General features: G+C 38.6%; 1 protein-coding gene across 2 annotated transcripts; it reads right to left on the bottom strand.

The window, feature by feature from the left end:
- Positions 1 to 1,014: 1,014 nt before the first annotated feature.
- Positions 1,015 to 23,855, bottom strand: acot11b (acyl-CoA thioesterase 11b). Of its 2 annotated transcripts, XM_088350302.1 has the most exons (16): positions 23,703 to 23,855; positions 18,940 to 19,123; positions 16,489 to 16,558; positions 16,229 to 16,289; positions 16,045 to 16,146; positions 14,164 to 14,299; positions 13,947 to 14,100; positions 13,285 to 13,404; positions 12,996 to 13,134; positions 12,827 to 12,882; positions 8,395 to 8,461; positions 8,240 to 8,323; positions 8,048 to 8,181; positions 7,845 to 7,976; positions 4,543 to 4,669; positions 1,015 to 1,607 (listed from the first exon to the last, which is right to left on the bottom strand). In XM_088350302.1, the coding sequence occupies exons 2-16, from the start codon at positions 19,112 to 19,114 to the stop codon at positions 1,413 to 1,415; spliced, it is 1,752 nt and encodes a 583-aa protein (XP_088206428.1). In that variant the 5' UTR covers positions 19,115 to 19,123; positions 23,703 to 23,855; the 3' UTR covers positions 1,015 to 1,412. The 2 variants fall into 2 exon arrangements, with proteins under 2 accessions (XP_088206428.1, XP_088206427.1); XM_088350301.1 differs by having other exon boundaries at positions 13,947 to 14,299.
- Positions 23,856 to 24,321: the final 466 nt, after the last annotated feature.

The following is a 24,321-nucleotide window of genomic DNA, read 5'->3' as shown; positions in this document are numbered from 1 at the left end:
ACTGTCCATCCTGAGAACGTACAAACAACTGTAAAATAAAAATGAAATTAATAATAATAAATTAAAAAGTAAAATGATGGCAAGACACAGACTAACCATGTGAGCAAAGAGACCGGAGGGAAACTCATTCCTACTGATGGGGATGGCAACAGCCGGTTGCAGTAATAGTAAGTATAGTAAGTTGGGGCGGCAGTAGCTCAGAAGGTAGAGCGATCGTTTTAGGATTAAGGGATCTCAGTTCGAATCCCGGCTTGTCTGTATTACATGTCGAAGTGTCCTTGGGTAAGACACTGAACCCCCAATACCCCCAATAAGCAGGTTAGCGCCTTACATGGCTGCACACATCACGGCCGCTATTGGGAAATGTGAAGCACAATGTAAAGCGCTTTGGGAAGTCATTGACTTGAAAAGCGCTATATAAATGCAGATCACTTCATTTCATTAATACATTTAAACAATTATGTTATTATTTACAATTAAATTCATCATGGGTTTTAATCAAAATATTAAAACAAAATGGTGATTATTTCTATTAAGCTCTTTTACATATTAAGATCTACACAAAGAGTATTACTAAATAAATTTTAAAGAAACGTTTTTTTCAATCCTAATAAAAATACATATAAATAGTAACTTTTTTTTAAAGGAGATATTTTAGATTCACTTTTGACGAACTTGAAACGTGTATGAAATGCTTTTAAATGCCTAGTTAAATTATTTTATTTGGACTAATTAAATTACAATCTTATTTACAGAATGAACTACGATATATTTTCTAAATACACAAAAAACAAATGTATAACGTCACTATAATTATATAAATAAACGGAGCTCATTTAGCATCAGCATTTGAAATGAATGAACATGTTAAAAGCATTTAAGTTAGTCTATTAAAGAATATGAGGTATTTCAACTCAAAAGACAGATTTTTTTGTTCATTTATATACCTGAAAGTTTGACTCACATTTTGCTTCCTGTCAACAATTTCTCATAGTACAAAAAAAACAACAAAAATACGAGGTTGCCCGGCATTTATTGTTGCAGACAAATCAACACCGTGACTTGGCGCAAATTGCACAGATAGTCAATAAAAAGTGCAAAAAGTCCTTACAACAGTTGTCTAAAAGTACAAAAAAAAAATCATAGGAAAATAGAATCTACTGCATGATAAAATATTGCACTGTTTTCCACACTTCCAGTCAGTTGTAATAAAACCATAAGAGGCTTAACATCCTTGTGCAATCTAACCGTTTATCCTATGTCCTTGAACTCAAGTACCTGATTTGCAATTCCTTGGCCCTTTATGACAAATGCCCGCAACTGAGGTGAAAAGCGACAAAAAAGTGCCACTTTTCCTAAGTTCATATTAAAAAATACACACACAATCTGAAGGCAAAAAAAAGAATACAGTACTATGGTTCTTTTTGAAGAGGGGGCCTATGGGTTTCGTTTTTAGCATGTTGAGTGGGCGCGGTCAAGCTGTCCTTATTGGCCTCAAGGAAGTCACTGCAGGCGGAAAAGGCGCTGTAGAATGAGGACGACAGTCCAACAATGTCTGTTGAGATGTAAGGGACAACTCCTGGAGTCGCCTGATTGTAATAGGTCACCTGAAAGCAAAAACAGCGATCCGAGTGAGAGGTAACCAACTACCGTATTTTCCGTTCCAGAAGGCAGACTTTTGAATTTCTGACTCATTTTAATCCTTAGGTGCGCCTTACAATCCCAGAAAATACTGTATTCTAATTGCCCTGATACTGAAAATTGTATTTACTGTGTTTTCCTCGCTATAAGGCGCACTGGATATTAAGGTTCATTTTAAAAATTTTCCCACATATTTGGTTTTTAGGTCCACCTTTAAGTAAAAATATGGTAAATTTAAAAAACACTCTCAAATAGCCAGTGTGGAATAACTGACTACTCGATGTTGCTGTATTGTGTCGTGCAACCGAAAAACGAGTGCTACAAGGCAGAAGGAAGGATACAAACAATGGAGACCAAAAGCACAATTTTTCCCAAACTGTTTTCCAGAGCCTTTTGCAAGAAAAAAAAGAATATGGAAAATAGAAAGAAAAAAATAATAAAAATGAAAAGTTCAGGAAAAGAGAAAAAGAAAAATGAAAGAAAGAATAATGAAAAGAAAAAAAAGAGAAAGGAAAGAAACAGAAAAATAAAATAAAAAGGGAAAAAAAAACAAAAGGGAATTACGTTATTTCGACACCAGGAGGTGTTAAACAATTCACACCGTCCCTTTAACAACTTATACCTTTTATAATCGCGTAAAGCCCCAATTTGTCATATTTGACCACTAGATGGCACCGGGCAGCACGGCGAAAGAGTGGTTAGCGCGTCAGCGGCAGAGTTCCGAGGTCAAATCCAGCTACCAGCCTTCCTGTGTGGAGTTTGCATGTTCTCCCCGTGCTTGCGTGGGTTTCCTCCGGGCACTCCGGTTTCCTCCCACATTCCAAAAACATGCACGTCAGGTTAATTGGCCAGTCAAAATTATCCCTAGGTGTGAATGAGAAAGTGAGTTGTCTGCCCTGTGACTGGCTGGCAACCAGTTAGGGGTACCCCCTCCCCGACGACAACTGGGGTGTGCTCCGGCACCCCTGTGACCCTACTGAGGATGAGCAGTGCAGGTAATGGATGGATAAATGGCACTGTACTGTCTCGTACAAGCAAGGGTCATTGATACACGGCACAGCGTGTCAGCAGGGTGTCGGACAATCATGTCACAGACAATAAAGACGATTTTAATTGCAATGATGAAAGCAGATGGTAACTAAGGTTGTGATTTCATCCCGATGAATTAAAAGTAAGAAATAATTATATTAAATATGTTTTTTATTTTTGCAGATGACAGAGCACTTGTGGCTGATTCTGATGTAACATTGAGAAGGTTGGTAATGGAGTTTGGAAGAGTGTGTGATAGGCGTAAGTTATGTATGAATGTTGGGAAGAGTAAGGTGATGAAGTGTTCACTGGATGGAGTGGGGATGGTGTTAGAAATAAGGTTGCATGGACAGGTGCTGGAAGAAGTTGAAAGCTTTAGGTACTTGGGTTGTGATCTGGCTGCAGTTGGTGGAATGGAGTGCGAGGTATTGCACAGAGTGGATCAAGGAAGCAAGGTTTTGGGTGCTCTGAGGAGAGTGATGAGCAAAAAGAGTATGAGTATGGATGTTAAGAGGGGACTGTATGAGAGTGTGATTGTGCCGACTGTGTTATATGGTGCAGAGACCTGGAGCCTGAACGCAGATTTAAGAAGGAAGTTGAATGTTTTTGAGAAGTGTTTGAGGAGTATGTTAGGAGTGACAAGATTGGATAGACTGAGAAATGAAATTGTGAGAGACAGAACTGAAGTAGTAGTGGAACTGAGCAAGCGTGTGGATAAGAGAGTACTCGGTTGGTTTGGACACACGGAGAGGGTGGATGAGAAGCGAATGTTGAAGAGGATCTACAGAGCAGAAGTAAATTTAAGGTGACCAAGAGGAAGGCCATGATTGATGTGGATGGATGGTGTTATGAGTGCACTGGAGGAAAGAGGTCTAAATGTAGTGGAAGCTCGAGCTCTTGTTGGTGATAGGAATGGTGTTGTAAAAGGATAGTGGGATGTTTAGACGTGTTCTAGGGGATGGGCAGGGCACCTGTATAATGCGGCAGGGGTAAACCAGTGAAAGCTGTCGGGCCCTGCTGTTGATCAGAAGAATGTGTTGTGTCACCCTGACCCGAGTTACATGGCCGCTTTCTTGTGTCGCGTTTCACCTGGAGGGACGAAAGCATGGGTGCCGAGGTGCTTAACTTGTTTGAGTGTTTGGGTATTTGAGTTGGCCATGGTCCCAAAAAATGTTTTGTGTGTTTATCGCTACTTTTTCCCTTTTCTTATTTTCTTTGTTTTTGTGTACGTGTTTGAGGGTCAACCCTCTCGAGGAATATGACCATGGTAGATAGATAGACAGATATTATTTATAAGGCAACACGGCAGCGCAGTGGTTTTCACATGTGCGGCACCGTTCTGAGGTCATGGGATCAAAGCTTCCTGTGAGGAGTTTGCATGTTCTCCCCGTGCTTGCGTGGGTTTCCTCCGGGCACTCCAGTTTCCTCCCACATTCCCCAAAACATGCATGTCAGGTTAATTGGCAGGTCAAAATTGTCCCTTGGTGTGAATGAGCAAGTGAGTTGTCTGTCTCTGTGTGCCCTGCAACTGGCTGGCAACCAGTTCAGGGTGTCCCCTGCCCATGCCTGAAGATAGCTGAGATGGGTTCAAGCTCCCCTGCGACCCTACTGAGGATATGCAGTGCAGATAATGGATGGATGGATATGATCTATAAATATGAAATAATTATAAGTCATAATAAATAATGCAAATAAATAATAATAGTAAGAGTAGCAGTACCATTAATACTTGCTTCCTTCAGTGAGGGAAAGGTTTTGGTTTGTTTTACTGCCGTTTTACCTCTTTTTCACTTGAGATAAGTACTCTGCCGGTACAATTTTATTCAACACTATTTCCAGAAGTTCCCATGCAGGAAATAAACCATAACAAACCCTGGTAGCACCGCAAGTCTCTTCCAAGATAGTGAAGCCGGCACACAGAACCTCCCCTCTGTTGTAGTCCGCAGTTGGAGGATGAGTGGGGAGTGTCACGGAGCGGAGGGCGATCAGATACGGGTCCCTAGAAGGGACAAAAACAGGAAATGTCAGGGGTGTCCAAACTATTGCAATGAATAAAAATACAAAAATAATCCATCACTCGTTCATGTGAATTCCGAAAATGCCTTAATCTCAGTCAAAAAATAAGAATACAATGAAAAAGGAAAAGTATGAATTAAGATCAGAATAGCAAAAAATAATAATAAAAATCCCCAATTTTACACATACCTACTGTAATTAATACTCTAGTAAAGTTTACTATTTCTGAAGAATATTTACTTTTGTTCTTTCTATCGTTCTCTCGGGTATTTTATTATGGTTGTAGCGATATTACTTCCATGAATAGAGATGATTTACAGTCACAAAAAAAATGGGTTAGATTTTTTTTCCCCCTGAATTGTATTCAGTCCAATTCAGGCAAAAATATGAGAAGGACATAATAAAAACCTGATAAATCACAGAATATAGTAAGTGGAGGGGACAAACTTGTAAATAGAAAAAAATACTACTTCAATAATTATAACTCAATAGTTGAAATGAAAATAATGACTGGATTTCAAGGAAATATCAACATAGAAAAAGAAAATGGTCTTTAAAATTTCCTCATAAATATATTGGTGAAAAAACATTCAAACCATTGATTCACAGTTGTTTTCATTCAGAGTAGAAATGAGTGTCCTCAAAACTTATCAATTAATTTACTGAGCAATGCTGGCAATCAGAACTATGTAGTCCAGATTTGTCCAGACTCTTGAGAAAGCGGGCCAGATTTGGTCAGCTGAAAATGTGTGAGGGCCAACTATTCAGCCTGTCATTCTTTGAACAATCTTTAATAAATTCACCATCCGGGAAAGGTTTGCAGAGCTTGGCGATCGGAGTCGTGACCTTGGAGCTCACCTTAGTAGCATTTTCATTTGACTTGCAAGAGTCTTGTGAAAAAGCGCTACTGTGCTGGTAAAACAGTTTCCAGTTGCTTTACCTTTTCACAACATTTGTTTTCAGTTATCTTTTAATAATAATAATAATAATTTCCTTGTATTGTCATTCTGTGTAACAATGTACACAGAACGAAATGTCGATTGCATCTGACCCGTTGTAGCGAGCCGATGCAGCCGCAGCCAACAGAGGGCGCCGCCGACCACTTTTTAAGTCTTAGGAATGACTCGGCCGGGGCGCGAACCACCGACCTCCCAGTCTCAAAGCGGGCGCCTTACCATCTAGGCTACTGAGCTGGTATAGTCAGCATGTTTGGTCTGGCAGTGCCTCTTGATATTTGAAAACAGCCACAGTCTCTTGGAAATTTACCGTTTAAGCACTGTGTTAAAAGGCACACTCTCTGTAGCTGGTTCTATTTCGGTTTTCATCAACTCATTCGACTGCCGCGCGGCCGCCCTACAACCATGCAGACAAGCAGACAAGTGTGCTAATTAAAAAAAGCAGTGGTAGCGAAACTGAATTTGGTTGTGGTTTTTTTAAGTATTGATTACAAAGTAAAACACACGGATAAAAACTTGTCAAAGCTTGTCTTTTTAGCAAACTCCAACTTGCGAACTTTCGATTAATTAATCTTGAATTCACTCGCGGCGGCTGCTCAGTTTCCATTTTCTTTTGCGTAGCGTAGAAATCACACCACAATGGAAAAAAACACAGAAAGCATTCAATGGAGGGATAGTGAGATTTTGGATTTCATTCATATTTGGGCGGACAACTTTCTTTAGCCTCCGGTGGCACAAAACCTTTCAAATTGGTAGATACGCTTTGGCATTAGCATCCATGAGCACTTCCGCTAACAATGCATTGATTGTGACGTCATGCGTTCTGTTCTGCGCAAGTCGGATATGATGGCAATTAAACAAAAAACCACTGAAAGTCACAGGAGACGCAAAAAAGTTGCATTTAGTTGGGAATGTGAACAATCTTACAAAAACATGGGATTTCACCGAAACTTGTCATAAGTCTTGACTCGGCCAAGGTTTGAACTTGTGACCTCCTAGTCTTGGAGGCTGGTGCCTAATCCTAAAGCCACCGAGCTGATCGTGCTCCGCTCCGCATGAGAGGGCGCGCCCTGCATTATGAATAAAATCGGAAACTTTTATGTGCGCCTTAGGATTGATAGATAGAGAGATAGAGAGATAAAGAGATTGATCGAGAGATAGAGAGATAGATGGATAGATACTTAATTCATCCCCGTAGGGAAATTCACACTTCCAGCAGCATCACCGTGTTGAAAACAAAACAATAACAAAGTAAAAGGAATATAATACATAAATACCCAATGTAACGTGTTGATATTTGTAAATGTGGACCTAGAGTCGTCCAATTTGTTGTAACAACGACAATAAAAGCATTTTCTATTCTATTCTATTCTATGTAGAGTATTGGTTCGCGCCCCGGCCGAGTCATTCCTAAGACTTAAAAAGTGGTCGGCGGCGCCCTCTGTTGGCTGCGGCTGCATCGGCTCGCTACAACGGGTCAGGTGCAATCGACATTTCGTTCTGTGTACATTGTTACACAGAATGACAATACAAGGAAATTATTATTATTATTATTATTAAATGGTGCTACATAAAATACACACTGTAATAAAAATAGGGTAATATGCAATGTGGGGGTGTGGTTTAATGTGGGCTTTTACTCCCTTGGGTGGAGTTAAAGAGCCTCATTGCATGAGATAGAAATAATCTCCTCAGTCTGTCCGTGGAACAAGACTGTGACAGCAGTCTGTCGCCAAAGCTGCTCTTCCGTTTGGAGATGATGCGTGAAAATTCGTTCGGCAGAAAAATACACTTTTTTCGTTTGCACGACACAATACAGCAACATCGAGTAGTCAGTTATTCCACACTTTTCCTGGAAGCAGCAGCCCTCACAGTCAACTTTCCTTATGTCATTTACAGTCGCCATGTGGGAACATGGCGTGAGCTAAAATTTTCACGGGAAGCCAAGGGCAAGGTGGTCAAGGGCCACTGCCATCATCTGGTAAAATTGTGAAATTTGTTTGGTACAAATTTTTTTCATCCTGCGGTCAACATTCCTAGCGGGCCACATATCATTTTTTTGACCTGGGCCAAGGGCCAGTGAAAATATGATCACGGCCCTTAACTGGCCCGCCAAGCAGGACCTTGGACATGCCTACTGAGTCCGTCCATGAATTCCACTACTAGGTGTGCTTTTATGGCTGGACATGTGTCACAACGTACCTGACATCACACGGCTTCCGACAAGAGGCCAACAAGATAAAGTCTTGTCCTTTGCCCCCTTTTCGGACGGAGGGGGTCTTGACGCGATATATGGTGTCTTCCTCGTCCGCCTGCGTGATCACCTCGCAGGCCCTGCAGGAGGCCGACAATTTGGATCGTAGCCGAACACACGAAAAAAGTCAACAGGGGCGACGGCAACTGACTGATAATGGCGGTCCCACTCTTTTCTCCTGGTGAGGTCGGAGAGCAGGTGGAACGTCTGCTCGGCCGAGACACTCACGTTCATCTCCACCTTGAAGCACAGCGTTTGGTTCTCCTCCAGTGTGTACAGTCTCACCTAAAATTGGGATTTGGTGAGTCAGGGTTATCGTGGCAAATGGAGCAGTAAAACTCACTTTGTTTTTTTCCGAGGTCAGCACCCAGTTGTTGATAGTATCCATCAGTTTCAGTGCGGAGACGTTATTGTAGCTCAAGTACATCTAAAAAGGAAAGAATATCCCTAAATCTATGAGGTGGATTGAGTCTTCTGTGCCTTATTAATTACAAATACCTGATTACTCGGATCCCAGGGTAGAGACAGGGGCATCTCGTTTTGTTTGCAGGAGATGATGTATTTCCTGTGGACACGCTCAAGTATTTACTGTGCCATCGCTACAAAGAAATACAGTAGAATTTTTGGGATACTTAAAGGAGCTGTATAATTTGGGATGTTTTTACTCGCTGCCACCATCTCCTGGATTGTATCATCATTGCAGCCTCTGTAAGCTCTTCATGATGCGAGCGCGTGCATGCAATTTTTAGACATGCTCAAATAAACTCTTTTTTTTTCATATTTCTTGGGGTTTGGGTTGGCTTATGGACTGTGGTTAATGAAGGCCTCTAATGACTTTTACCATTTTCAAGATACACTAACAAATAGAAACATGAAAAAAAACACGGGGAAAAACTTTGTTACTGTACAGCATGTAAACATGCATTTTTAAAAATATTCTTAGGTTTAGAAATGTGTATTTAATATACATAATATGAGGCTTCATTTAAGGGACGCTGACGTGATTTTCCACTATCTTCCTGCTAAGGGTACCCCCAAAAGCCAAGAACCTCGTAAAAGGCAGGAAAAAAAATTAGAAGAAGTAGTTTTTATTTTTCTTTGTGCTTTTTAGTACTAATTTTCAGTTCCACCACACAATAAAGCGACATTTAATGATCAAATAATACACAATGTTCCTTTAATAATAGGTGTAAGGGGCTACTTCGCGTGTTTTTCGCACATCACGACGGGTTCTGTTTCGCACATACGAGGGAATACAGTAACTTCACAGAAATATAAAACTATTAAATTAGCATGCAAAAAAAATCTCCAAAACATCTCACGCTCTGTAGCATTCAGTAAAAAAGTGTATATATTTTATCAATTAAAAAAAAAATCTCACAAACCTCTAAATCAACCTCGAATTTTGTTTTAAAGCCACACAGACCTTTAAGAAACTCTCACTTGTTGTGAGGTCCTCTATGTCTCCATCAATTTATGTAGTAGTTGTGTTTCGCACACCTGGACCATATTCAAATTTTTGGAATGGATCTTCGGAACCGTTAACTGATTTAGTAACATTTGCAGATAAAGTTTCAACTATTGATGATTTTAATGTTCAAAAATAAATCCCCATCTAATCCAATTACAGTTGCTTTTAAGTCGCTCATTGATACATTTGGTTCTAATGAAATAGTTCATGTGCCCACTCATAAAGACGGGAATACTCTAGACCAGTGGTCGGCAACCTATAGCACGCATGCCAGCAGTGGTTTTAACTATTGATGATTTTAATGTTCAAAAACAAATCCCCATCAAATCCAATTACAGTTGCTTTTAAGTCGTAGATTTCATCAAGGAACATCCAACGTTGCAGAAATGCTTTTAGGCGGATTTTTTAATCTGTCTGCATTATCGTGTATTTCGGAGTAAATATTTTACACGGTTGGATTCACTGGACGGTCTTGGATGTAACAAGTCCATGTTTGCAGAGAATCATCTCATGAATTGACTACTAAGGGAGTTATAGGTGAGCCATCCAAGCTTTATAGTTATTAGGTATTTTGTTTCTAAATGATCATGATGTTTCTGTGATGAGTAGATTTTGAAATACATACGGTATATCTTGAATCCCAAGAGTTTAAGTCTTCCAATAAAATGTGGCATGAAGTGTTTATGTGACTGGTGACATCGTAAGTCATTAAGAGGTTATAAAATTAACAGAGATCCCCCCAAAACTATCATAGAAACTTAAACACAAATAAACAAACCAAAAAATGAAAAACCCTCCCAAACCAACCCCCCCCCCCCAAAAAAAATATTAAAAAATAAAAAAACTCACTCACCCTAAAAATTATTTAAAAAGTCCTAAGAGCAAAATACCTCCATAAAACATAAAACCTAGAGACAAACACATACAACAAAAATAACCCTCTCACACATTCAAACCAAAAATGTTCCCCACTCAAACACCAAGACTGTGTTTGCTGCCTGTTCATTCTTAAAAGAAAAGCAATTTAAACATTCTTGCAGCGGTTTTCGCTGAATAAAGATTAGAACCGGTTGCTCGACAATGGAACAATGTGCGTATTATGCCTTACGAGCTCTGCTCAGCGGCAACTTCTTGCAAAAAGAAAAAAGAAAAGAAAAAAAGGGGGTCGCATGCAGTTACGAGCGTGCCCCACAAAAGACTTCGGCTGCATCGCAACGACACATTGTGTAAAGGGGGAACAGTTTAAATCCTCATTGAAAGCAGGCCAGAAATAATAAATTAGATATACATTGTGCTTTAGCATACCTCTGTTTGTGGCATGTGCGCAAAAAAGGCTTCTGCCGCATTACTCTGCCATACAGCATCTCCTTGTGCAAAGTGCGCTGAATAGTTGAACGATGCGCATTGACACCATCTGCAGCAAGATCATTTTGTAGGTCTTTGGAGCTGGTCTGTGGGTTGAGTTTGACTGTTCTCACCATCCTTTGCCTCTGCTTATCTAAGATTTGTCTTGGCCTGACATTCTGGGCCTTAACTAGAACTGTGCCTGTAGCCTTCCATTTCTTCACTATGTTCCTTACAGTGGAAACTGACAGCTGAAATCTCTGAGCTAACTTTTTGTATCCTTCCCTTAAACCATGATGTTGAACAATGTTTGTTTTCAGGCCACTTGAAAGTTGTTCTGAGGCTCCCATGTTGCTACTCTTCAGAGAAGATTCAAAGAGGAGAACAACTTGCAACTGGCCGCCTTAAATACCCTTTCTTATGAGTGGCTTCACCTGTGTATGTAGCTCAAGGGTCAATAAGCCTACCAAACAAATTTTGTGGCACAATAATTAGTGCTAAAGGTATTCAAATCAATAAAACAACAAGGGTGCACAGATTTATACACCCGCCTACTTTTGTTGAAGTAATTATTGCACATTTTCTGTAAATCCTATGAACTTCATTTCACTTCTCAGTTATCACTGTGTTTGTCTGCTATATGATATATTTAACTGAACTTGCTGATCCAAACAACCAATGATTTATAAAGGAAAATCTTGAAAATGATCAAGGGTGCCCAGACATTTGCATACGACATATACATATATATATATATATATATATATTATTGATTAATTAGTAATTCCTTCATTATTAATAATTATACATGTATTTAAAATGTTGACATTAAATGTATTTAAAAACAAATTACTACTACTATTGTGTTCACGTTTTAATCTTTGAATTGTTCAACAAAGGCATCCATACATCCATCCATTATCTTCACCGCTTATCTTTAGTAGGGTCACGGGGGTGCTGACATGCATGTTTTTGGAATGTGGGCGGAAACCCAAGTGCCCGGAAGAAAATCACGCAATCACGGGGAGAACATGCAAACACTACACAGGAAAGTTCGATCTCATGACCTATGAATAGTGCCGCGGACGCACTAACAAATCAGCCGCCGTGCTGCCCACTTAAATAAGGCAATGTAACCTTAATTTAATATATAAATAATAATTAAGTAAAATTTAAAAAAATATTTGTACCTTTAATTCTCTTAGGAAAATAATAAGAAAAAAAAATTATATATATTCATAATATTATCTCAGATAATTGATTCATTCCTTATCAAAAATAATGAGTTTAAATCAAATATTTACATTTATTTTAAGGTAATTACACATTATAAATGCTTTTCTGTTCACATTTACCTTTAAATTGTTCCACAAAGGCAATGTAACCTACGTTGTCAATAATAATTAAATGAATGTTAAAATAATATAACATAAAAGACTATACTTTTTCCTTTTTTATTCCCTCTGTAAAATTAGATATTTATATGTATATGTATAGTATCATTATTATCATTATTATTGATGATATAATCAATTCACGCATTATTTATAGCAATAATCAGTTTGATAAAAATATTTGCATCCAATTTGTTTCAATAAAAAAATAAAATTAAAATATGTTCACTTTTTAACCTTTAAATGGTTCAACAAAGGCTAAGTAACAAGTTAAAAACAGAAAAATTATATAAATTAGCCCTGCAACTGACTGGAAACCAATTTAGAGTGTCCCCTGACCACTGCCTAAAGAGGGCAGGGATGGGCTCCAGCACCCCGGCGACCCCACAGAGGATAAGCGGGACAGAAAATGATGGATAGAAGGCTTATATAAATGAAAAAACAGTAAAATGTTTTCAATATGTATTAACAAAAATAATCAATGTATTTCTTTCTTTATTGCAGCATGAGCTGGGATAATTCTGATTCAGAAACACTACATCGCTGCCATATATAATTCCCCCAAAAATTAATTCTGGAGAGATTTCTTTACACGAAAGCACCAATCAATATAAGATTGACAGATCAGAAAAATGTTACTTTTTAAATAGTTATTTGTTAAGCCATTGAGGGACAATTTTGATCATAAATTTGAGAAGTTCTTTTCCGCATTTTAACTCACCTATCAAGGCGGATCTTCTTCCTAGCGATAGCTTCTTGATAACGCCGTTTCCCGTCCTGTAAAAATATTTTCAAATGTTTACACAACAACGGAATTGTCAACTAATTGTGACAGTCTACAAAGGGGCATCAAGTCAGGTCAAGTTCGCCCTATGACGGCTTGAACTCACCACAGGCTCAGGTCTTATCCGAGGAAGCGTGCGAGGTTTCCGATCAGCGTCCAGTACCTCAAAAGTCATAAAGGCGCTATTGATGTGACGTTGGGGCTCTCCTCCCTGGTAGGCCTCGGCGCACACTCCCACCTCCATGCTACAACATAACAAAAATGATATGAGTGAGAGTATGACTTTGCGAAATTGTGCGCACCCTGTTTAAAGAGGGTAAACATACTTGCTCCTAATCGACAAAAGAAATAAAGATTTTGTCACTGTTATGATGTCATATCGGCGGAAGAATTACCTGTGCTTGAAGGCATTGTTCACGATGGACTTCAGTACCAGTCGGTCGCCGATGTGGGACGGGCCACGGAAATGGAACATGTCAATGCTCCTCAGGGTGGGATGAGCATTGCACAAGCGACTACATTCACAAGGAAAGAGAGGATAGTTTTTTTTTATCAAAAGACCTGCAAATGATTGTTATTGTTAGGTGTGTTTTGTCAAATAAACAGGTAAACTGAAAAAAAAACACAATTAAAAATAAACATTGGAAAACACAAATTAATTATAATTTAGCCAGCTATTAGGGTTTTCTTTTCCAAAACACTGTAGCGTATTTTCAAACAAAATAACCCAAAAATATCTACTCAAGTGGGATGAACGAGATTTATGATTTTGGGAACGGAACATGAAACTTACAGGGTAAGAAAAATGTTGCATGTCTTTTCACGTTTCACTTGACCTTTCATTTCTGAGAACTACTGGCTTGAGTCTTCTTTGTGAATGCCTCAAAGTGAAATACAAAAGTATTCCTTAAGACAGGAACACATGTATAAAAGCTTTTTTTCCCTTATGTATTTTTATTGGAGAAGAGGTTAAATTCAATGTGTAAAAACGTTTTTCTTATTCTGTAATCCAAAAAGGATATCTGCGTCATTCAACGACGGTTTGGTCTGCGCCCACCTTGCGGAAATGGTGGCGACATTCTCCATCCACGCCATGATCTGGCCCCCGAAGGTGCTGACTTGGTGGTTAGCGTGCGGCGGCAGCACCAGCTCCACGCTCTCCACTCTGGTGCGCTCGGCCGGCACGGCGTCCTTGTACTCCTGGCATTCTCCTGTGGTGAGAAAAAGTTTTAAAAAAAAAAAAACAAGTAAAAGGGAGAAGGGAGTCAGTGTACCCAGCTGTGCTGTGCTGCTGCTCAGAAGGTCTGTGATTATTTCAGCATGGATGAGCCTCATTCTTCTTCTCTCCGCTGCCAGGCTATACTCCATTTGCTCCATTTGTGTTTGAGGAATTAGCTGCTTCAGTTGAACCTGTGCACACACACGAGCACATTCACAACGCAACTCAGGTCGAACCTACAGGTAGGTACATGTGATGACTCCCTTACATGTAACTATGATTCAGCAAGGGATAAGCTTTTTCATAACAGGAAAAAAGTGTTTTATTGTGCTTTGTTTGTCATTGTTCAGCGCCTGCAGTCCCTCCGCTTCTCAAAGAGATGGCAGCATTACCCCATTTCCCAGTGGCCCTCTCAACTCCCCTGTCTAGGTGCTCCCAATCAGCCAATTAGCCAATCTCTACTATAAATACTCCAGCCTCCCATTCTACTTAGCTGATTTGTCTTTGAACCCTGCTCAAGATTCACTCGCGAAGACGACAAGCTACTTTTTCGTCAGTTTCCTCCTACACCAAAGACATTCTTCTGCAGACGTTTTCTTCAAGGTACTCCCCAATCTTTTTTTTCAAGACTCCCCCCCTAGACCACCTTCCAAAGTTTCTCTCTCAATTCTCCCCTCTTTAGCAGTCTGTTCCTCATCCCAAGATGTTCTTCTCCAGGCATTTTCTTCAAAGTACTCCCAAATCTTCTTTTCGAGACTTTCGCCATTCCAAGAGCACCCTCCCAGGTCTCCCCTCCCCAGCAGTCCACTCTCCTTTCTCATTAGTGAATTCAGATTTTATTTACTGAATAAACGACCCGTGGAGTTTGATCACTTCCCCTTTTTTTCGTCTCCTTGTGTCCCACATTTGGGTCTGTTCGACATCACGTGACATTATTTTGTAACAGCACACACCTATAACATTGATTGGACAATGGGGACAAAATTATACTGTCTTTTTTTCCAGTCATACCAGTATAGGGTGCCTTCTAGTGGCTAATTTACAATATGAAAGAAAAAACAATTTTAATATCAAAATGGCATCAACATAATGCTTTATTAAGGTATTTCTCTTTTATTATATCAGTGTTTAGGGGAGAAGTGGTAATAATCAATATAAGTGGTATCATTCACTGTTATCAACAATAAAGACTGATCAAGAGAGGAGCATCTATCAGTATTACTTGGGGGGTAAACAGTGTAAAAAACCTATATTCTTATTCATATGCCTAACAAAAAAAATGCTCATAAAAATTAAAAAAAAAAGAAACTATCTAGCTATAGAGTCCATAGCTATGGTATAGACCAGTGGTTCCTAAACTATGGCCTGGGGGGTTTTACAGCCTGGGATTTGTCAGCAGCACACAGCATATACTAGAAAAAGAAACTCAAAATTGTACAACTTAAGTCAAGTCAGGTTAAGTTATGTTAGGTTAAGTCAGGTTTAGTCAAGTCAGGTTAAACTCATTTACTACGAGACCTGTTAAAATAGATATTTGACATTAATAGCCAATGTTAGTCAATGGCAGTGAAAGAGTTTAGGATCTGAAAATACAAAAATAATTCATAAAAATTAGGGAAGTAATAAATCTATATCATTTTTCTTCACTTAGCCTTCAGAATAAAAATTGCAGATGTCTCTGGGAAGGACCATAAAACAGTGGTAAAAAAGCGCATTCTTCGCGGAGGAGGAAGAATATATCCCTAAAAGTTATCAGTTTTTAAATTTTAGGTTTATTTGATTTTAGTAGACTTTAACAAATAGTGCTAATATACACATGGGGGTTATTATTATGAAGTGTGTACCACATCTGACTAGTTAATTCAATCACTCATGGATGAATGCATAAGTCATAATATTTCAGTCAATATTCTCTTTCCCCTGCATACTTATGTACCTTGCCGGTTTCCGTTCTCCTGGCGACAAAGGTGGCGAATGCTTGACAAACCTTCCAGTGGGTATCAGTATAGAGGTCCTCACATGTCACCATTATTCCAACCTCAAATGTAGAATAAAATACATCAAATGATTCATTGGCTGATTTGAATATTCTCAATTGTAAAAACAGTGATACCACCAACCTCCATACTGGATGTAAAGGCTCTGTTGACCTTGGCTATGATGGTGACTACATTTCCCACCCTGCAACACAGAACATACCGCATTGAAGATGTGATACCATCAAAAAAATTGATAAACGCATTTGCCGACTGTACGAAATTCATTGTTTGTATCCAGGCACAGTAAAACTAGAGTGTCATAAATTTGTAACAGCCCATTTAACCAAAACAGTTATTTTCCCCGCTGTCCACAAGAAAGTGAGGCAGAGTTTGTTTCCTACCCGATGGTGTGTTCAAAGTGGATATCGTCAACAGAGGCGGTGACGCAGGAGCAGCCGGCATGTCTCTCAGCTGAGAAAGAGGTCACTTTAGGTCAGAGTGAGTCATCACAAACTAGAGCTGAACAGTTATCATTATAGTAATAATAAATGTTCTACAAGGGGAAGGTTGCAATTTGAAGAACGTATTTATTCTAATAGGATTGGTGCAGGCTAAGTCAGGATCAATATATTATATATATCTAGATTTTTGTTGTAGCTTTTCATACATTGACTTTGCCTGCATACTGAGGTGACTAATTTAGAGTTGCACGTGGATGATGCGTTTTGAGCAGTGCGCTGAAAATAACAAAGAAACACAGGTTACATTTGTTCATTGTGTTATCAGTTTTGTACTTTTAATATGCTTTCATTCATTTTCTTTGCAGTTTATTTTCACCATTCACACATATGTACTCTTCCGATAATTTTACATAGTACCTTTTAGAATCAACAGATTTATATTTTTGCTTATGTATGTATTTGACTTTTTTGACCCGTTGACACTTTAATACCAAGGACAAAAATACTGATTTTTCTCTCTGAAAACACCAAGAAGCAGAGTAAAGAATTCTGATTGTTAAAATGTTTTTCTTGAAACTCATTTTCTGATTTATAAATGACTTTTTGAAAACGTCAATGACTTATTTTAATTAAAAATGAACATTATCTGAAAATTATACAAAAAAATATATAAAATAGTCATAATTTGATTACTGGTTTGATTTTGAAATAATGACCATAAAGTTTGCTAAGTTTATTCTGTTTTTAATATTCGACACCAGCAAAGGAGATTGCATAGGAAGCCAGCTCAAAAATTTTACTATTGTTGTTTTGACTATTATGCACTGTTTACATCATTGGCACTATCGACCAAACACGTTGCTGTTCTTTTATTTCCACACACATAAGCGTGTAGCTGCTTTTGTAACCAAGATTTATTAAAAGAAAGTGCTCAGGGGGAGCTTTTAGAAAAGGATGGCATTTCATATCTGAAATTTGAGTCGTCTCCTGTTCTCCTTGTAATATATGGTATGCAATATATGTCTCCTTTCCTTATTTTGAGAGTCTGGTTGGTTGGTTGGTTGGTTGGTTCCCTTAACGACTAGGTTAGTAGGGGCACCATTTCCTGTGGTGGTCTTGGGCAAGTACAGCCTGGTGGGGCTCATCCCTCGAGGCCAACATATGTTCCCACCTGGTCTCGAACCGGGGACCAATTTTAATCATTATGTCCCAAAGATAAAACCAATTGTTTGTGATTGGCCACAACTAAACCTTAATAATCACTCTCTGAAAAAAAGAGTATTTGTTCAACAAATAATTTTAGATTCTCAGGGATCAAACATATACAAATGACGCATGCCCACCAACTGTATATGGAAGATTTTTTAGTATAGATTTGAGATTTTTTTTTAAAAGATGAGAATTTACCATATTGTAATCAATGAGGTTTCTATGGTAGCACTGGTGTGACTACATTTTTTATTTGGTAACGAAGGTTGCACAAGGTTTGGTCGCACCATAGAAGATGGTTCCTTTTTTCAATTTCAAAGGAATAAAAATGAAGAACATCTATAATTTATTTGATTTTTTTTTCTACTAACATGCAGGGAAATCTTGGTCATATTTTTAAGTAAATGAGTCACTGGCTCAGGTGCAGGCACTTAAAGGCTTTTTTGTCAGTGTTTTTTTTAAATTCTATGAAGATAATCGGTCTCCTATCATTGAATACAAACTCAAAAGAAAGAATAATTCTAATCTTAAATGTATATATAATTCCAAATGACTAATTGATTATTAAAAAAATATTTGGACTCAGACATCATATGGATAATTAATTAGTTGTCAATTACTAATGATTTTTTTGCACCTCTTATTGTAAGCATCTAACGAACCTCACAAGTTAAAAAAAAAAAGGTAAATTAATGAGTTATAAGAATCTTCTTCTGACAAATATCCACAGTAAAATAAGCAGTGTTAATTTAACACACTTTGGTGGTGTAAAAGGTTTGACACTGGTTATTTTGGGTGTACTCAGAAATACTGTTAATTCAACACTTAAATAAGTGATCTTTTTACAGTACCTCGGTGAAAATAAGGTATTACAGCAAGGCTCTCCAACGTGGTGCCCACAGGCACTAGGTAGCCCCCCTCAGAACACCTGACAGGTTCTGAGAAGTTTACCAGTAATGAGTCATTGCAATTTTCTCGTGAATTCTATTTCTAGCTCTAATTTTAGAAAAGCATATCAAAAGGACATCCTTTCACGCCGATCAGAAACAAAAAGTAGCTCTCAGCTAAAAGAAAGTTGGTGAACCCTGATCTACACTCTTAAAGTAACACTGTTAATTTTACTCTGTGGGAATCAGCACAGCTCTCTTGTAAGGCATCGCCTCCCGAATCGGACTTTCCCACCTGAGAGGCAAGCGGTAGAGTCCATCCACTTGAGCAGCTGTCCGGCGCTCAGTTCGCCGCAGTGATTTGAGTGGCAGGGCATCACGATCTGACTCATTTTCACTTCTGTTGGGTTCCTGTACGCCTCGCCGATCTCTACTGCTACCCGGCCACCGTTTCCCTCCACAGACGTCATGACTCACTCCTGCGTAGACAGGAAATGTGTGACGGCGCGTCACAGTGAAGTCACCTGATGTCTTGCTGCAATTGTTACAGTGGATGATTTGGGTAAAGGAAAAAAACACTAAAGATAAATAAATAAAAAACCTGGAGGGATTGCACGAAAGTGGAATCAATAAATCCAGGCTTACTGAAAAAGCGCAGTTTAATTTAGTCCGCAGGCGCATTTTAGCTTAATCGGTTGCACATTTGCCGGGCCAGGATGAGATGGCACGGCTTTGTCAAGCCAGCTCTAGATATTTGTGATAGTTGCGCATTCACAGCATCTTCAAATAGATCCCCAGGATTATGGATTAGAAAATGGAAAAGTGTCGCCCACGGTCTTTCGCATCTGCTGAATGACAGCTCCCCAGGTGTTTTATGAAAATGTCAAAAGTTATGATAAAAAAGGTTACACAGGCACTGTTACTATAGAAATCGAGGAAGCCTAGCAGTTGCACACCGGCTCAGTCAAAATGTATGCTATTTGTGGGTCAAAATAAAGTTTCTTAGTGGTATCGAGGTATGATTTTGCATGGCACGCGGAAGGCCCGGGTTTGATTCCCAATCAATGCATCAAAACATATTTTTTTCTTCTTCTTTCAAGTGTTTTATTCCATATTTTTCTTGAGTGGATGGTTATCAATGACAGTAAACGCTATTCTAATTTGAATTCTTATCTGTTTTTAGGTTTTTTGTTTGCTTCATTTAATTAATCCTTCATATATAATAAACTTCTCTCTCTTTGACATAGGAACAACAGCTCGGTAGCCTAGATGGTAGGGCGCCCGCTCTGAGACTGGGAGGTCGCTGGTTCAAGCCTCGGCCGAGTCATACCTAAGACTTACAACATTGGTACTCATTGCCTCCCTGCTTGGCGCTCAGCATTAAGGGTTAGAATTGGGAGGTTTGGTCACCTAATGACTAAAATGGCTGCGCCCTGTTTGGCTGCGGCTGCATCGGCTCGCTACAGTTTAACTGTACGGGTCAGGTGTATCGACATTTCGTTCTGTGTGCATTGTTACAAAGAATGACAATAAAAGTAAATTCATTCATTCATTCAATGGGAATCGGGGCTATAGTAGAAAGAGAGAGAGAGATAATATTGCAAACAATTCACAACAACAGTTATAATATATTGTAGTTATTCATTATAGCTCTGATGGTAATTTGGCCTGACAGCAATATATTTACAGTATTACACAAATGACTAGATAGTGAATGTTGCTGTTAACAGAGATGAATGAAAATACTATATAGCCTTAAATGTAAGATTTTATGCAAGATGATTTTTAAAAATGCAACTAATTAAGAAAGTCCATGGATATGCTACAAAATCCATTATTCTTCACACGACTGACAGTAGAAGTGCCAAATGTATCCCTGGAGATCCTCTTAGTCTGATTGTAGAAAATATATCACCATAGTAACTGAGCCAAGCTAAATTTAACTTGCTTTTCCACAAAGACCTGAGGCTAAATGTTGTTATTAAACATATCCCGGTTTATTCGCTAATCTCATGCAATACCCCCCAGTCAGTATCCACACGCTCTTGGAAAAAGTGGATGTATTCAGAGGATACCAACCACACCAGTGCAAGTCATGTTAAAGGTTCATATGAAGACTAGACTGACACATGTAAAATTACTTTCAGGAATATATTCTTTATCCTCTCCCAAAAATGATTATCTGTAATAACAGTAATGTAGCTTACAAAGCAATTTTGATCATCTTTGTGTTAGGTGGGTAAGGCACATACACGATAAAGAGCAGAATGCTTGTTATTGATTTCAAGCACCAAAAATGTAATAAAGCGTACTTTTGCTGTTTTTGAGGAGGCCTTGAGCAGAACAGAAGCGATACATAGTCTGTTGCATGAGCAAATCGTATAATTAAAAACAGAGATCAGGTTATATAATAGTTAAAATTCCCTTTCACAGTTATCAGAGTGTACATGTTTCATACTGGCAACAAATTGATAATGAAAAAAATCTCACATGATATTCATCAACTAAAGCAACAATTGTTCTGTAATTATCTTAACCAATTAGGAGGAACAGGATATGTTCCGCTTTGGGGATTCCAAAGTGTGAGCAGCTTATTGCTACTTTTTCCTCAAACTTCTTCTTCTAATTTTAACCAGATGATTCACAATTATGTCATCTTGGTCACATGCTCTTATTCATTGCATCTGATTTGAAACAACAGTTCACTCACTGTTGCTAACGCATGCATTAATTTGATACGACTGCTTTCAGAAAACACAGCCTGCTAACGGTCTTTAGGTTTAATAATTTTTATACTGTATTTCTAAAACGGAATGATTAAAAAAAATTGGGGGGATAGTCAAATATTTGTTTAACTTACCGTATTTTCTGCACTATAGGGCGCACCGGGTTATAGGGCGCACCCCCAAAAAATAGTTTTGGTCCTATATCTTTCATACATAAGGCGCACCGGATTATAAGGTGCTACAATGGGAACGTGGACAAAACAGTCAGATAGTTCAGTCAAACTTATTACCCCCTTAACATTCCCAAAGCTTGCAAAGAAGCAAATACGTGTCGTAGACACGTGCGGATGCGGTGTCCGTACGATGTCACTCAAATGCATCGTTCCAAATATCATTCGGAAGGTTAAAGTCTTGGGATTCAAGAAATGCCAACCATTCCTTAGTTTCTATTTTCTTTTTCGCTCGCAACTTTACTGTGCATATGACAATAAACACTTGGAATTGAGTTTAATTTAAAAAAAGACCCATCACAGAAACATCGATATCACTCTGAAACAAGATACTGGGAAAATATATAGCCGGAGTAGCTCACCGAAGTCGTTGTGTTCAATAATAATGTGCAACCATGGTCTTCTTATATCCGTGAGTGTAGTAAATCCATGAGAGTAAAATATTTACAAATACAGTACAGAATAGTAAAATACTGTTTTATCTATGCCGTCAACCCAACATGCTATTCACATTCATCTTTTTCGGCCAATTGCAGGCTTTGTTTTGCCCTTTAGCCTATGCGAGCCTGTAAATGATAAAAAGGATCCGCCCTCTTTACCTCCGAATAACTTTAGCCAATAGTGATCGATTCAACTGATGATTGACACATCTTTTTCGGCCAATTGAAGGGTTTGTTTTGCCCCTTTAGCCTATGCGAGCCTGTAAATGATAAAAAGGATCCGCCCCCTTTACCTCCGAATAACTTTAGCCAATAGTGATCGATTCAAATGATGATTGACACATTGGTTAGGAAATGAAACGCCGGTATATAAATCCCAGCATACACCGCGGACTACTTCGCCTTCGGGGGAAAATCTAGTCGGCGGCTGCTTGCCTTAGTTGCAAGACTTTGCGACTTAATATTGATCCATATATAAGGCGCACTGTATTATAAGGCGCATGGTCAGCTTTTGAAAGAAATAAAGGCTTTTAGGTGTGCCTTATAGTGCGGAAAATACGGTACATATTTTCCAGACTACAAGTCAAACCTAAAAAAAAATTGCAAGAATTTCAGAGTGCACTTTATAATCCGGTGCGCTGTCGGAAAGTGCAGTCAATAGAATTGTTACTGTAACATGTCAAAAGCACAACAAAATTAACAAGTCTCATCCTGATGGTGCAAGAAAATTCACAAGATATAAGTCCACCATTTAAAATCATAAGTTAAGGGTAGTAGTACAAAAACAAGAAATATTGAAAAATAAAAAAAGGAATCATCCCTAAATCAAATTGAAAATGCAACAGTGCAATGAAATGCTACTAATAATCGCAACCATTCATTTATGAATCATTTTATTTTAGGGGTGAATTCATTTTTTTCATATTATTTGAAATAACTTTTTATTTTCTGACTTGTTTGCACTTTTGGGAAAAGTTAGTTTTAATTTCATGCACTTCATAGTCAGGTGGGCCTTATATGGTAAATATATTTCGCAAAAGTGCTATTTTTGAAGTTTCGCCTTAAAGTCAGTGCGACTTACAGTCCCGAAATTACGGTAATTATTTTAATTGTTACCATATTAAGGCAACAGGCCAACCGAGAGAAGATAGAAGTGCCTTGAACTAAAAAAAACATTTGTTATGCAAATATGTCCGCAACATTCAAACCACAATTAACACCCGCATTGTTGTGGCAAGCCTGAGTACTTTTTGGGGCATGTTTGGAATTGTTTTAAACTAGTGTTTAAAGGAAAAGTGCGTGGAATTATTCCGTTTTTTTTATAAGTCTGAGAGGTCTCCGGTAAAACTTCAGAGAGCCTTCACAACCAGACATTTTTTAACCTTGCAACTGATCTAGGTCGTTTCGAGTTCGCATTCATTGTTATTCATGTGCAAAGGAATGTCACCTCATTTGCAGGTTGTGACTTCATCAACTTGCTGAATACAAAGCATAAATTGCACTCGAGAGGTCATGCATTCGCCGTTCTCCTAAGCAATGACCTTTCATCTGAATTCAGGTGTCATTCCGGCTTAACAATGGTGTTTGTTTGTAAACATTCAGCGTGCTGGTAAGGAGGAGGGAAAAAGTACTTTTGACACGGAGAAGTAAAAAGCAACTTACCGACAGTCAAAGTGGACTGCAGTATATGTCTTGGAAAATGAGTTGACAGTCCTATTAAGGGCGGAAAATCGAGTAGGATAGAGATAGCGACAACCAGGAACGGAGTTCTTCATTTCCCCATTCTTAAGTAACAACACCACATGCAAGCACGCACAAGGAGAGACAGAGGAGAGAGAGGGAGAGGGAGATAGAGAGACATAGAGAGAGACAGAGAAAGAGAGAAAGGGGGAGGAAAAACAGGAATGGGAGGGGCTATCTCTTTAACTGCGAACAGCTCCAAGCATTTTTAAGGTGGAATTTTGCACAAAAAAATAAAGTGACAACGGTCTTTTTGTTAATTTTTTTTGTTACGTTTAATAACATCCACATTAAGATTATAAACCCAAACTATTCAAAAAATATAATAATGAAATGTATCTTATCTGAAGTAAAATATTTAAATTTGTACAGTGTTGGGGATAACACTGTTATAAATAACGCCTTTACGTAACGGCATTTTTTTTAATAAGGGGGTAATCTATGTTTCTTTTCCGCCGTTACAGCGCCGTTACCGTTACTGGCGGTCAAGAGTGGTACGTTACTTTGGCTGAAGAATGGCAACGGCGGCATGCCGCCGAAA

Source organism: Urocampus carinirostris, chromosome 12 (genome assembly GCF_059441175.1).
Source record: "Urocampus carinirostris isolate Australia breed hairy pipefish chromosome 12, RoL_Ucar_1.0, whole genome shotgun sequence".
Taxonomy (NCBI): Eukaryota; Metazoa; Chordata; class Actinopteri; order Syngnathiformes; family Syngnathidae; genus Urocampus; species Urocampus carinirostris.
The sequence above is the reverse complement of the archived record's forward strand: the minus strand, read 5'-3'. Positions and strand labels throughout refer to the sequence as shown.

Coding starts and splice junctions, on each gene's coding strand:
- acot11b (XM_088350301.1), bottom strand. CDS start 19,114: ATGACGTCTGTGGAGGGAAACGGTGGCCGGGTAGCAGTAGAGATCGGC. Junction 12,883..12,995: donor GGATAAGACCTGAGCCTGTG/GTGAGTTCAAGC, acceptor ATATTTTTACAG/GACGGGAAACGGCGTTATCA. Junction 8,462..12,826: donor AAGAAGATCCGCCTTGATAG/GTGAGTTAAAAT, acceptor GCGTGTCCACAG/GAAATACATCATCTCCTGCA.